Source organism: Elaeis guineensis, chromosome 1 (assembly GCF_000442705.2).
Source record: "Elaeis guineensis isolate ETL-2024a chromosome 1, EG11, whole genome shotgun sequence".
Classification (NCBI taxonomy): Eukaryota; Viridiplantae; Streptophyta; class Magnoliopsida; order Arecales; family Arecaceae; genus Elaeis; species Elaeis guineensis.
In genome coordinates this window covers 30,835,206-30,850,485 of record NC_025993.2, presented here as the reverse complement: position 1 = coordinate 30,850,485, position 15,280 = coordinate 30,835,206, and the positions used below count along the sequence as shown (strand labels likewise).

The 15,280-nt window shown below is 36.5% G+C and overlaps 1 protein-coding gene across 3 annotated transcripts in view; it reads left to right on the top strand.

Annotated features, from left to right (window-relative positions):
- The window catches only part of LOC105032864 (uncharacterized), a 32,726-nt gene that overhangs the window by 11,852 nt on the left and 5,594 nt on the right, over positions 1–15,280 (top strand). For all 3 annotated transcript variants that reach the window (XR_002163425.3, XM_010907444.4, XM_010907443.4), the window contains exons 4-9: positions 6,879–6,953; positions 9,907–10,000; positions 10,088–10,147; positions 10,330–10,395; positions 10,475–10,573; positions 13,014–13,058. Coding sequence is in view for 2 of the 3 variants with exons in the window: in XM_010907444.4 (XP_010905746.1) it covers positions 6,879–6,953; positions 9,907–10,000; positions 10,088–10,147; positions 10,330–10,395; positions 10,475–10,573; positions 13,014–13,058 (439 nt within the window). In the remaining variant the exon portion in view is untranslated. The remainder of the gene's footprint in view (positions 1–6,878; positions 6,954–9,906; positions 10,001–10,087; positions 10,148–10,329; positions 10,396–10,474; positions 10,574–13,013; positions 13,059–15,280) is intronic.

Sequence of the window (15,280 nt, the reverse complement as noted above, 5' to 3'; positions counted from 1 at the left end):
CATTGGTTTATGGCATCCAAGTATCGGGTACCATATTGTTCAGCCACTGGTATAGTGGTACCAGTTTGATACCATACTGAGACATGGTACGGGGTGGCATACTGGTTAGCATCTTCTTTATTTCTTTCTGTTTTTTTTTTCAATTTTTTCTTAATCATTCTTTTCTCTTTCCACTTATTATTTTGATGATTATGGTTGTTTCATTTGTAATTTTGATGTTGTTGTGATGCTTTTTTGGTCATGAAATGGAACTTAGTTGCATGGTTTTTTTGTTACTCCCAAGAAACTTAAACTAGTTCCTCTATATGTTTATTTTTGACCAATGCTAAATTGTTTGATAGGACACAATGGGGAGAAATGGCATGTGCAAGAAACAAACAAAAGTAATAACGTAGTCATAGTTAAGATCTAACGAAGATTTTGAATTACACAGATCTTGGCCATCTCATATGTTGGTGGTACAAAAATGGACCAAGATCTTGGTTTATCTCAACCAAAATGACTAAGACAGAATTTGTTGTTCTTAATCTTAGATCTCATTTGATATTATAGTAATCAAGATATAGGGTACATCCAAGTTTAACTTCCATATAAGAAAATGTGTTAATTGTTTAATAAGGTATTGGAGTGCAATAACACACTTTTGTGGGAAAAGATACCAGATGTGGCTATAGTGGACCAAAAAATGAAAGTGGATTTCCTTGACTGTTTTTGACTTTGTTTATTGAAAGTTTGAAACATCATAACATGACTAAATGGGAGAGTGTACCACAATGGAGTGGAGGATCTCCCGATAGCTGTTTTCTTTGACTTTGGCCACTAAAAGACTACAACTTTATAGAAAATATATTTTGAAAGAGAATGAGAAAACTACTCTTTTTAATTTTATCCATTAGAAAATCATGATAAAATGATGGACGGGTGTATTTTAACAGTGGGATGGACAAAAGAAGGGGGCTTCTTCCTTTATAGACTCGTTTGGTTCACAGAAAGAATTTTACCTTATTGGAATGTTTTTTTTGAAAGCTGATGCCTAAGTATATAATACTTGGGAAAGTAGTTTTTGCATGTTTGATTGATCATGAGAAATGGCATAGGAAACACACTTTTTAGAACGACTTATGTTTGGTTGAGCATCTGCTTTCCTGAGAAAGTTTTGTAAAATACCTGCTATGCTCTTAATAAAGGGATTACAAGGAAAAAAACATTGCCTGCATAATTTTTAGAATCAGATACTTGGAACGTCAAGGTTTGGAGGTTTTGAAGGTTCAACACCAAAAGAATCAAAATATATTTTTAATAGCTATTTTTAAATATTTTTAACTATTAAAATTACCACAATTTATAGTATCTTAATAGCTATGTTCAAATATTTTAAATCTCAAAATATTTAAAAATATTTTTGATTCAAAAGTATCTATTGAAAATATCTTTTGGGTTGAATTTTTAGTTAATAGTTAGACAACTTTATTTTGTGATAATTTTAAATAGTTGTTAATATATTTTTATATTAAAATTACCCTAGCTTCTTTATGTTGTGGTAATTTTAGTTAGTTTAAGACTAACTAATAAAAATAGTAATTAAGAAGATCATGATGGCTTAATGGCATTCTTGGAAAAAAAATCTACTACCATAATTTCCATCTTGTGAGAAAGTGGCTTTCCCATGCCTCGCATGGGTTTTTCTTTCTGATGAAATGTGGGAATCTTATTCCCAGAGAATGCCTACCTCCCCATCTCTCTCCTTTGAAAACTCCAACCAACCATGAGGCATTATTTTCATTTTCCTGTTAACCACACTTTTCTCCCACCTCCTGCAAACCAAATGAGTCCTGCAAACCAAATGAGTCCTATATAGATGTATATAGATAAATGTTTTTTGCCAAGCCCAAGCTTGGAGATCAATAATATTTTCACAGTCTGTCTTGTTAGAGGCTTGTTGGACAACTTCATTTGTTCAGTATGCTTTTTATTGTCATCAATTGACAATCAAGCAGGGCAAACTTTGACTTTTTCCCAACTACAAGGAGACCTATGTGCTAATTTTATAAATAATGTTCTATATTCTTCTGCATGATATTACTAGAACTCAACCTGATCCAATTGCCCAGGGTATTATCTATTATGTCATATTTTTGCCCTTCTATATGAGTATCTGAAGGAGGTACAGTCATAGAGACCTGCTTGTGAAGGTCTGAAAAGAAATCTATGTTTGTAGCTTGTTCCTTCTTTCTCCTTAATAGAGGGGAACAAAAGGCATGATTACCTTTTGGGTTGAGAAACAAATCAAGCAATGATCAAGAGATTATTTTTCTGTTAAATTCAATTTTCTTTTATCCAGTTTCTGGACACTACTTTACCTGTTCAACTATGACCATAAGTTAGCTTCCATATAATTGTAGGTCAAATTGATAATTTTGTAACTTAATTGATTCTTGAATCATCGAAAATAATTTTAGACTTTTAATTGCTCACATAAGGTTCATCAAGATTCTTGCTTTACCCGTGGGACAACTTATGAACTTAATAACATGCATGACTATTTAAGACTGCAGATAATCATACAAAAATAACCTTATGAAAAATGATGAATTTTCCAAATTACATTTATTAAATCATAAATCATGTTTAAACTATTCTTAGACCCCTTTTTTTTGCATAATCAAAATAGTTATCAGTTGATCACCTAATGTAATTGAATGTTTATGATTTCTCAAATTTCTCCAATTTCTCTAAGGACCTATGTGGTTGTGTGTTAATGTCGTATTTGTTGTGCATTGGAAGATCTCGGGTACTTAAGCAGGGTCAAGGAACCCAAAATATATCTTCTGGCTAGCAATGTCCTGGTTATATATATATATATATATATATATATATATATATATATATATATATATATATAATTTTTTGTGTTCCTTTGTGGGTGTTTTGGTGATTGAGCATGCTCTAAAAGGACAACCTAACCAGTTTGTAAGATCTAAAATGGTAGGTTACTAGGAAGTCCTCTTATTATTTAGTTGGTTGAAGCATTGCCAACCTCTTCCTTACACACTAATATTTCTACTTTTTGGAGAACATATGGCCTTCAGGTTTTCATAGTTTCCTTTATCAACTTCTTAGCTCATCAAGTTTTCTTCAGGCATGATATTCATGTTTATCATGTCTTGGCATCCAAAAACCCCTTGTATCTTATAGAATCAAAGAAATATAAGGGTTTAAACATGATCTTTGAAACAAAAAGAAAAAAATAGCGCTTCACTAGCAATGAAGTCAAATATATGAAAGGGCATGATCCACTGAATCAAACCGTATTCTTTGTGCATCTTGGAGAAGAAAACAGGGAAATATGAGGAATGAAAAGGTGAGTTTCTTGAATATAAAATGGAAAAAGATAATTGAGGTTTAATCACAAACAGAATGGGCTGTGGGAATTGTCATGGCATGGCTGGTAAATTGTCCTCGATTTTTTTAAGAAGAAATTTCTCTAGAGTATGCTTTTTTCATATTTAAAAGACCAAATTTTCATTCTTCAGCTATATATAGGATCAGCTGATCTTGCATTTCCATGGAGGGATCAGCTCACTGAATTGCGAGTTCCAGCCCCAATCCCCATTTCATAGAATAGTGGCCAACAAAGTTTGGTTTAAAAACTATGGCTCTTCACCCAAATCATAGTTACTCCTATGGAAATGAACTATATTTGGTTCCTTTTGTGGTTTGGTGATCCCTTTATTCTTTAACAAGATTGTCGAAGTAACTGAACACTCCCTAGTCCCTACTACTTCCTTCACTCTACACTACAATGGTGGGGAATGGAAGAGATTATATTGGTGAGGCTATGACATGGATGGAAACAATGTGACATGGTTTCCTTGAAGTCTAGGAAATATTGAATATTTTGATGTTATAGAAGAGAGACTCCAGTAAACAAGATCAAAGATGAGCTGGTAAATTGTTTATTTGGATAAACAACTTGAGTTTTCAACTTTTCTTCTATCTATATCCATATCATAGGGTATGGATTTTGGCTAATATGAGAAATTAGGGAGAGCCTCTTTTCCTTTCAATGTCAAAAGTTCTCATGTGGATCATGAGTCCAGGTTCATAGACCATTATTTGCAATCGATAACTTCCTTGAATCTGGCCAATCATTTATTTCACTCTTAGTTTCAGTTAGCGTGAATTAATTTTTGGACTCTTCAAGATACGAGACTTTATAGAAATCCAAGCATCTTAAGGACTGTACCAAGGTTCACCGTACCGGTGCGTACTGCCTTATACAGGCATATCATATGCATCAGTGCTGAACCGATAATCAATGCAGGAGGCATACTGCATGTCAGTATCCCACACCGACCCATACTATATTGTACCAACATGGTACCAATATGGGCATTGAAACAGGTATTTGCAAACTTTGGACATACCTTTAAAGCTAACCTTAGAACTGTTACTGTGTGAACCGGTCATCATGATACGGTGCTTCATTTTTTGCATTCACATGTCTAAGTGAATTCTAATGTCCTTTGAAAAAGAAGCAATGGAGCCCAGGGGGAAATCAGTGTGTAACTGTTATAAATATCTGGTGGTAATGTTGATGCACACAATAAATGACCTTTAATAATAGCTGTATTTCTTTATCACACTCTTTCTGCTGTATATTTATTACTTGTATGGAATATAGACTTACGCTTAAATTTTTGTGGTTCATTTTTGGTTCTCAAAATTTCTTTTTTCTTTTTCTATTTCTTTGAATCTATTTACTTTTTTTCTTTTTGGAGTGAAGATTTTCCTTGACCTCGAAGGTCAGATTACCAGCAAAATGCTTATTTTACCACAATGTTAGAGTACTTCATCATGGATGATTACAGGTAAATAAAGATTTTGTGAATCTATGCAATGTGATACATAACCAAGTTAGTCCCTAGGTTGCTTATGCATTGATGATCTCAAAGAAAAAGAAAACATGAAGATTGATGACAATATTAATTGTGGCAAACTCATTGTATCTTCTAAATTCATGATATTTTCTATTCTATGATTCTGGTAATGAGATATGCATACAGACACATATGCATGGTTGACTATCTGTCTATGCATAAACAGTCTGTCAGATTGTCTGATTTACATCAGCTATTTTCAATTAACTTTGTTAGAAGTTCAGACCTTATGCCTTCATCATTAGGAATTTAAGATATGCTACTCCAGATTTCTTTCATCACGTTCCTGTTGGTAGTGTACACTTTTACCTTGAAGTTAATTATAGCAATGGAGTGTACACGGATTTTTTGGATCCTTGTAGTGCATAAACCAAGGTTCTCTGTATCGGTACGGGACAGTGTATCGGTGCTGGACCGGTATGGTACGATACCATACCGTACCGACATATGGTACGCTTCGGCGTATCGGTACAAAATTTTTTTCTTTTCATTTTTTTTTGTGTTCAAGTTAATAATTCATAAATACAATCCCAAAATTGCATTATATTGCATATTATTGACATATTTGAGTTCAATTTTGAATTAGGTAGTGGTACAAAGACTCTTGATCCAAAATTTTAAATATATATTTATTTATATTATATTACAACTATGTCATCTTAAAATTAAAAAATATATATATAAAATATGCATTAAAATGTATCTAAATATTTAAGTATAAAGCACAATAACTGATATACCAACCTCAAGATCTACCCTACATTTAATTTCTCGTCGAGTATCTGTGACGCTCGTAGATATCTGGATGATCAACATAATCTGGAGGGACATCAGTCCAGCCCTCTATCCAAACTGCACCGTACTCTTGAATATTTATCCTATAAGGCATCCTCTCTAGATTGTAAGACATCTCAGATCTCTCACTCAAACTCTGATTCTGAGAAGTATCCTCAGAATGATGGTACGGTTGTGGAGGAACCCATCCAAATATGTCGGGAGTAAAATCTGATCCGTAAGGTGCTCCAGGCTACATAGGGTAGTAACCACTAGAATTTGACGGAGTTTTTTCCTTTTTTTCTAATTTTTCGGAGGTCTCAACGGTTTCGTTGAGACTAAAGCACCTTCGGGAGTTCTCTGAGACTTCTCAGAGAACTCTAGGCTCTGGGCTGCCACTTAAAAACAGTCCAGGCCCCACTCCCCTCACCCTCCCTCCCCACTTTTTCACGTGGGGTTGTCGGCACGGTTCGGTTCATGCCGAACCGGTGTCGAACCGCTTCATACCGCTCGGTTTTGGGCGGTATGGACCGGAACTGCACCGAATCGGACGGTTCGGTGCGGTTCGGAGGGGTTTTTGGAAAAAACCCCCCCGAACCGGATCGGCAGGGCGCCGGTCCGGTTCGGTACGCCCGGTTCAGTGCGGTTCGGAGGGATTATCCGAAAAAATCCTCTGAACCGGATCGGCAGGACGCCGGTCCGGTTCAGTACGCCCCATACCGGGCGATTCGGCCCGGTACGGCAAACCCTGGGCCATAAACACATTTTTCAGAACCTCATGCATAAATACTTACCAGACAAGAAAGTTATCTGTAAATGATTTCTAAAGAGGGAAACATAGCATGAATTTCAGTAGAAGTGCATCAACCTCAATATATTTTGTTCCTTTCTCTGTAGTAAGAGTTCATACTGGTTGATAAATGTTGTTTGCATGGATGGCTGGATTCATTTAATGGAGTACTTACACATAATTATATGCATGTATGCTGGTAAACATGCACGAGCAGCTTTAGTATTAATATTGTTAGGTGCACTTCAAAAGTTAATCTGTGCTTGTATGTAGTGACTTTTGAATTTTCGTTCTCTTTTTGGCTAAATGGCTCATATTTGCAATTAGTGCATAATGTCATGAAGCTTGATTTAGTTAACATTGTTTTCAAACAGTTATAACAACAAAGAAATTGCATTGAATTGCGGTAACATGTTGAGGGAATGCATCAAATATCCAACGCTTGCAAAGTAAGATATTTAAATATTTGGTTACCTAGTTTGCTTTTAGTCATCAGCCATTATATTCATATCTGGTGTTGATATTATTATATGGGGATGTACAAATGAGAAGTTAGTTATCATGCTGAACATATATCAAGTATTCTGATGAGTTTGACGGCTTAGTTCTGACCTTGTTTTGTGGATATGATGCATATTGTGCATGTATTAAAATTTTACCTCTTATAGAATGTGCTAGTAGGCAGAGTAAATGAGGACTAATGACCTTTTTGAGGATGCTGGCTAGGATTCCAAGCATTGTCTGAATCTTGTCGAATTCCTAGTTGTTATAGTTGTTACTTACAGTGTTTTTTATAACAGTCTTTCTTCTTTTTATCTATAAATGGTTTGATCTTTCTTTGTATGACTGAACCTTTCTCTTGAAGCATCTTCATATAACCAACAATTAGATGACATAAGCATGATTTATGCTTGTTTAGCAGTTAAATGCAGTTCTTTGCAAAACTACTGTAAGTACATTATATTGACACCTCTAATTCATTCCCTTGATTTGAGACTAACACATATGATGCTGATTCATTTGTATACTGATTGAAACAATTAATGTAGAAAATTTCACGGTCATAATTTCCCGAGGAGTTTAGTTTTTGAACCATAGTCAAAAAATATTTTAGATGTTCACACTTATCTCAGACTAAAACAACATAAAATGGAAAAACTGATCATTTAATTTTCACCTTCACGACTACAGTTATGGAGGAATTGTCACTTTCCCTAATGCATCAAATGCTGTTGGAAAGTTAAGGCCTATTGTTTTGTGCATATATGAATGAAAATCCTAGGTACCTTGTTTCTTAGCATTGATATTATTTGCCAGTTTTCCAATTGTAAACGCCAACTCATTTAAATCATCTTACTTAGTCTATGTTGAATGCTGATATGTGCATGTGTATGTTAGCACATTTCCTTTTGCCTGTCAATGTTTTGTTAGCTTACAGCTCATTGTACGAATTCTATAATTTATTTCATCATTTCATGTCTCCCATGAATGATTTAAAGCTGTTTTAGTATTGTCTATTATAGTGAATGACTCAATTCAATTGAAAAAGGAATGTTAGACTGTTACTTAAGACATAATTGATATTAGTTACTCTAAGAACTATCTGGATGCACCTATGCATCTGATGCTAAAACAGATAGATGTTGACGTGCTATAGGCGGGGGTGGCAATCGGGTCAAGTCAGATATAAATGGGTCGGATCAAATACGGGTTGAGTCAAAAAATTTTGAATCCGGATCCGATTTGTTTATTTAAACAGGTCAAAATTTAAAATCTGAACCCGACCTACTTAATAAATAGATTATCCGACCCGACTTATTTATGACCCATTTATACCCCATTAAAAGAAATAAAATCCAACCTGTTTACCCGATTTAAAAAAAATTAAGAGAAAATAAAAGAAAGGCAAGAAAATAGGGAACTTTCCTGGGGCTCGAGTTCAATCGGGGAAGGATTCATCAGCACTTCGGCGAAGAACTCGTCACTTATCTCCCATCCACCCTCCGATCCTCCATGAATCAACGAAGCAATCATCAGAAAACCACTGCAAGAAGCATTGAAGCCGTGCGAGGCCGGAGCAGAGGCGTAAGGGTTTGGCGTCGTGGTAGCACTCCTGATCCCCGCCCACCATTCTTTACGGCGGATCAGCGGGAACTGGTTGGAGAGAAGCTGGCAGTGGGATCTGCAAGCGGCTCTTCCCAGCACAAGGCGACCGAGAGCGGTGACTGGCATATGGCTTAGGGCTTCTAGTGGATATTAGTAGGGGGAATTTCAAAGCCACCACCATGGGCATATGGGGTCGAGGGTGAGTAGTCGAGGACACAGGGTCGTGGCCGAGAGTGGGGACCTTCCTCGCCGACATCTCTAGTCGCATCGATGCCGCTCTCGCCGCCTCTTTGCCCTCCGCCCATGCCGTTCTTGGCATCGTCTCTCTGGCTCTCCGCAACCCCTTGTCCTCGGCCTCCCCCAATGGAAAACAAAATAAAAAAGAGAGACTCAAACTCAAGGATGGGAGAGGAGAGGGAGAGAGAGAGTGTGAGATGGAGCATGAAAGCGGGGGGGAGTGGGGAACGAGATAGAGATGAAGTGGAGAACATGGAATCCAAAAAAAAAAAAAATTGTGCACTAGCTGGCAATGGGAGTAGTCTTAATGTGTAATTTTAAATTTTAAACTGTTTCGTATAAATTCAAATGGCCGCTCAAATTTTGTCACAGGCCCATGGGCCACAGCCCAAGTAGTTTAAATAAAAATCATAAACGAGTTAAACAGGTTGGGCAGGTTGAGAAATTTAAATCCAAATCCGATCTATTTAATAAATGGGTTAAACAGGTCGATCCGTTTACAACCTGAACCCGTTTAAGTCAAATCCAAACCTATTTAAGACGAGTCGAATGCGGGTCAGGTTGACGGGTCGGATCATATTTTATCACCCCTAGCTATAGTACCTTTTTGTTTCACTGATATGAATCCTGTGTTGAAGATTTGTCGTGCTTATTTGGCTGTTCTGCGCCATGACATCTTAGATGCAGAATCTCATTATTATCATGTCATTAGGATGATGACTAGGAATCTTGGTGCAGTTCATTTTGTCTCTTTGTGCATTCTCATTGCTTTCCCATTGCTTCTAATTCTAAAATCCTGCAAACATTTTCCTATTGCAAGAATTTTCCTAGAGATTTCCATTGCCAAACAACTTTCATCTTCATGCATTAAGTGTATTTCCTCATTTGATATTTAATATCTGGGTTTTACTTCTTGATAATGGAGTCGCATCAACAGAGTTAACATATATGAAGATACATATTTATTTGATTTCATTCTTAGTTTGCACCACCCTTTATCATCCTATGACACATAGGTTTTGATTTTTCATGCATTTTGATTTTGTAGTGCTCTTTCAGATATCTATTGGAATCAAGTAGCTTTGAACTGTTCTTCAAGTATGTCGAACTCCCAAACTTTGATATTGCTTCTGATGCTCTTGCCACGTTCAAGGTCAGTTCTTCTACCTTTGTTTGCTTTGGGACAATCTTTTAGATATAAAATATCCCACTCACGTGTTCTGAAAGAAATGTATGGCAGGACTTGCTTACTAAACATGAAACTGCAGTTTCCCAGTTCTTGAGTTCCCACTATGAACAGGTTGGCAAATAAATTTTCTTTTTACTATATTCTAGTTTATGCATGCTCAATTTCTACTCGAGATGCTGATTAGGTTGATCTAATGGAAATTTTATGCTGCTAGTTTAATAGTCCCAGCATGAAACACTTAATGTTTGTAAAATATTTCATGCAAATAATCTGATTAGAGAATGTTATTCCAGTTCTTTGAGCTCTATGAAAAGTTGTTGACATCTACAAACTATGTGACAAGAAGACAATCCTTGAAGGTTAGGCAGACAACTGATCTACATGTAGCTTTTATTATCTTCTTGAAAAGCAAGTTGATGATAGTTTGTTATGTGTTAGTTTCTTTCGGAATTTCTTTTGGAGCCTCCAAATTCGCAGATCATGAAGCGCTACATTCTGGAAGTTCGATACTTGAAAATTATGATGGCACTTTTGAAGGTACTAATGTCTTCCCCCAACATCCATGTCTTTTCTTTAATGCTTACTCTAATATATATTGCTAAAGTTAATTGTATGTAGGAATATTTTCATGTCATATTTCTATATTATATTGTATTTGGGATGTCAATGCATCAAAGTTCAGTGCAAAGAGCAAAGCATAGAAGATGATTAGATGAAGAATATGCTTTCACAAAGCATATTCACCTTATTTTGAGAATGGCAGATGGGTTCCCAAACCCAAGAGAACATATACAGTTGGCATTTGCCTTCTTTGAGTGAAAAATATGAAATCCATTCATTTCTTTGCATGCTTTTGTATTTTTCATTTCCAAAAATTTAAACTAAGGGGACGCCATACAGCTGCTAGGATCAGATATCGTACTGTGGTTTCCTAGCAGTTTCATAGCAGCCTTTGGAACACACTTTGTATGTTGAAGTTGAAAGTTGTCTCTTTCTTGTTATATATCTACTCTTTTACAAGAATTCTGTCTATTATCAGTTGTTTGTTCTATTTATTGTTGATTGTGTGCAAGCACCCATTTAAAGTATTGATTATGACCTATAAATACTTATTTGGCTTTCGCAAAATTTAGTTATTGTGTGGTGTCAGATGCTATGATATTTGAAGCAAGAAAGGAAGGGGACTTGGATCTACTAGATTGATATGGCTTAACATGATTTGGACAATAATAAGGTATTTAGTGGTTCCTTTCCAGAACTTGAACTTTAAGAATTCTTACAAGAAAAGTTGATATTAGGAAGCACAAACTGGTCTATGTTTCGACTGTCTTGGATTGTGATTAAGCTTGCTATTCAAGGGAAAATAAATTTTGAAGGAACTATATACAAGAAATGGCTTGTGATCGGAGTTTAAGATCAAAGGAGTATTGAAGGAACTATATACAAGAAATGTTTTGTGATTGCTTACGATTAAGCATTAGTAGAAAAAGGAAGCTGGATCAAGGTTCAGTAAAATATTTGGTCATTAAGGATTATAACTTGCAGATTAGTGAATAGAGACAAGAGACAAAACTAATATGGACTAGAGGATAAGATAATATGGATGATATTTTGTGGCGTCAGACTCCAAAAGCATAAGCATTCACCTCGGCTTTGAATGTTTTATCTTTTGGTCCATCATGTTGCACAATAAGATAAGAAAAACAAGAACTTTTTATTTGGTAGAAATGAGGCAGTCCCCATTACCAACGATAGTAAGAACATCCAACTACAGCAGCATTAGCCATCAAAGCAGAGGAAAAGAAATTGGATGAAATGGTAGAAGCAGAGAGGGAAGAGGCTGAGTTAGCCATGAAGTCTGTGAGTCGATTGCCTTCTTGATTGACATGAGTAGCCTGGGAGTCAAGAAGGAATCTAGTGGGGCAGAGTATACCTCTGAGGTGTGGATGGTTTTGAGTTGAACTCCTTGTTTATCCAGGAGATTACTGTTGCTGAATCTCCTTCAATCCATACCTTCTCAACATGAAAGTGTTGGGTGGCAACTTTAATCCCCATCTAAGCTGCAATAAGTTTAGCAAGTGGCACAGAATAGTGATGAATAGGAGCAGCATCCGCTAGCAAGAAATGCCTTTAAATTATTATCTAATGCCTTATAATGTAGAGAGGATTGAGTTTTCAAAAGAATTATTATCTAGAGCCCTTTAAATTATTACGACAAAAGGAAAAGAGAAAAGGAACAAAACTTTTAAACTTCTGCTAGGGAGAACACACACACAGAGAGGGAGAGAGGGAGAGAGAGAGAGAGAGAAGGTGGGGCAGGGACAAGGAGAGATGGAGGGTGCTGACTTGACTAAAAATTTTCTAATTAAAAAAGGGGCCCCCTCCAGGAGCCCTAGTTCAAATGAAACAGCGGAACTGGAGGCGGACCCCCTACTGCAGTTCCTCGGCCATCTTCGGCCTCCACTGGCCCCTATGAGACATCCACCACCCTCTCTTCCTCTCTTTCTCCCTCTCCCCTCCCTCCCTTCCTCTCTTTCCTTCTCTCTCCCCCTCCTTCATCGGTTTCTCAATTTCATTGCTGGCCATCCCAGTCTGCTGCAATTATGGCTTGGTATGCCCGAACCGAGTAGTTTGGGATCGTGCCACCTTCCTTGGCAAGGATATTCAGCACAGTGTGGGGGGAGAGAGGGGTAAGAGCAAAGTCCAGTCTTCTGGTTACAAACTGCTATAGTAACTCTAAAATGTTACGGCGGGGATGTGAAGCTCTCCAAAACCATGAATTCCCGATTAGAATTGTAATGATTGATGATAATATACTAGTGAATACATATTATACCCTTCCAAGTGTAGCAATGTTATTGGCATACCTTTTTACCAAATATCATCTATTTTTATGTTGGAATACTTATCTTGAGTTTTACAAATCAGTATTATTATTGTTGTTAGTTTGTATTTTAATGGAGCTATGCTGATGCAGGATTCAAGCAAAAATATCCAGATTTGTGCATTCCATATTTTTAAGGTATGTTTATTGAGCAGTGCTATTTATACTTATTATAAAATTTTACTTAAGGTTTGTATTCCCTTATATTCCACAAAACCCCTGGTAGTGTCTACTTTATTCTGAAAATAAAAGGAATTTTAATCTTCTATCCTACTACTGTATGTAATGCAAAAGCCTCACAATGCAGCACGATGCTGTAACCTGAAGCTTTCACATGAGGCTTATTTTAGTATAAGCAATAATAAGATGGGAATGCACCCCATGCGGAGCATGATTCTAGTTTCACAGGGAATCCTGTTTCTCATAGTGTGTTGTTTTAGCAATGCTTTATTTTTTTAATATAAATTTGGAAGCTCCTGGTGCATGTATTTAAAAAACTGCTGCTCAAAAGTTTTAGTTTGACTTAGCTTGGCCTGTGTTATCAAGAATGCTGCCTCGGTGGTTAGGTGGTCTACCTCGGCACTGAGAGAAACTAGACTGCCTATGTAGTGGCCAACTAGGCATTGCTACATTAAAGGATAAATACATTCCATTCAATTCTTCTTGTACTTTCTTGCTTTATTTTATTTTCACTATTATCACTTAAATAAACTTATTTAGTGAAAATAACATAATTTAAGACTTTTTTTCACTTTGCTGATTCCTCGCCACATCTTTCCTAACCCAACACCTCCCTCATCTCTTGATGATAGGGCAACCAAGTAGCCTTCTACCAGCTGTTATTGACCCACTTGCCTGTACACCATTGACTAGAGGCTCTTGTGGAGTGCAGCAGCCCTCAAATAGGCTGTCACCAATTGTCCATAGTCTAAAGGCCCCTAAAAGCTTTTTCTTGTACTCACTTTTTTACTTTTCCTATTTTCTTCTTATGTTACTCTTCTCCTTTCTTATGTGGAAGAGCACTTTTGACTCTTCTTCCTCCCCTTTTCTCTTCCTTTTCATCCCTATTTTTGTCTCTTTTCTATTTTTTTCTCCTAGCTGCAATTTTCTTCAAATGCAAACATGGAATTTCAGTTGCGACCCATAAGCTGTAGATTTTTTTCTTGATTTGTCAAATTTTTACCTTTCAGTGGGGCTGCAAATCAACCAAGTTGCTCATGATTAGCTTAGGTTTGGCTCAATAATTACTCATTCAAGCTCAGCTCAACTAGAAATAAGCCGAGCTCAAACATTTTTTTAGAGATTGGCTCCATAATGATGGAACATAGGCTCTGTTTGAAAGCAGTGAAAAAGCTCAGGTCAAAGCTTAGTTGAGTTGGGCTTGAGCACTTTATCTAAAGCTTGGCTCGAGATCGATTCAAGCCCGAGCAGCTGTTCAAATATACGAAGCCTAACCGAGCAGCCTCATACTTGACTTTGCTTCGCTCTTGTGCACCCCTCCTTTGCAAATTTACTTTTACTATGTGATTTTGTTATCACCTAGCACTCCTATATTTGACTTGGTTGATTAATAAGTGATGAAATGTCGCCATTTGCTTGATTGATTTTGATACCTATGATTCTATAATGGTGGATTTGATTTTTTACATGATTTGAAAGAAAAATAAGGTTGATTGCGATATTGTTGGCCTCTTTTTTTTTGTGCCCTTTTGAAAGATGGACTGCCTAGCTGCTTTGACCAGCCTAGCTTGGCCTGCTTGATGACTCACAGCCATCCATGCTTCTCCCATTACATGTACCAATTTCTAATTTGATGTTTAGCTGGATTGTAAACTTTACTTTTACTATGTGGTTTTGTTATCACCTAGCACCCCTATATTTGACTTGGTGGATTAATATGTGATGAAATGTCGCCATTCGCTTGATTGATTTTGACACCTATGATTCTATAATGGTGAATTTGATTTTTTACATGATTTGAAAGAAAAATAAGGTTGATTGCGATATTGTTGGCCTTTTTTTTTTGGTGCCCTTTTGAAAGATGGACTGCCTAGCTGCTTTGACCAGTCTAGCTTGGCCTGCTTGATGACTCACAGCCATCCATGCTTCTCCCATTACATGTACCAATTTCTAATTTGATGTTTAGCTGGATTGTAAAATTTTGCAAAGGGCTGTGTGTAATTTCCCTGATAGTTGTGTCATTCAATTATCATCATGTTGCGTACTTATCACTTTTCCATGTCTTATTACTCTGTCTATGCCCTCTAGTTATTTAGTTTATACTTTATTTATCTATATTTGGTCACCCTTCACCTGTTCACCAAAGGTACTACCATTTTTGCAACTGAAAACATATGAAA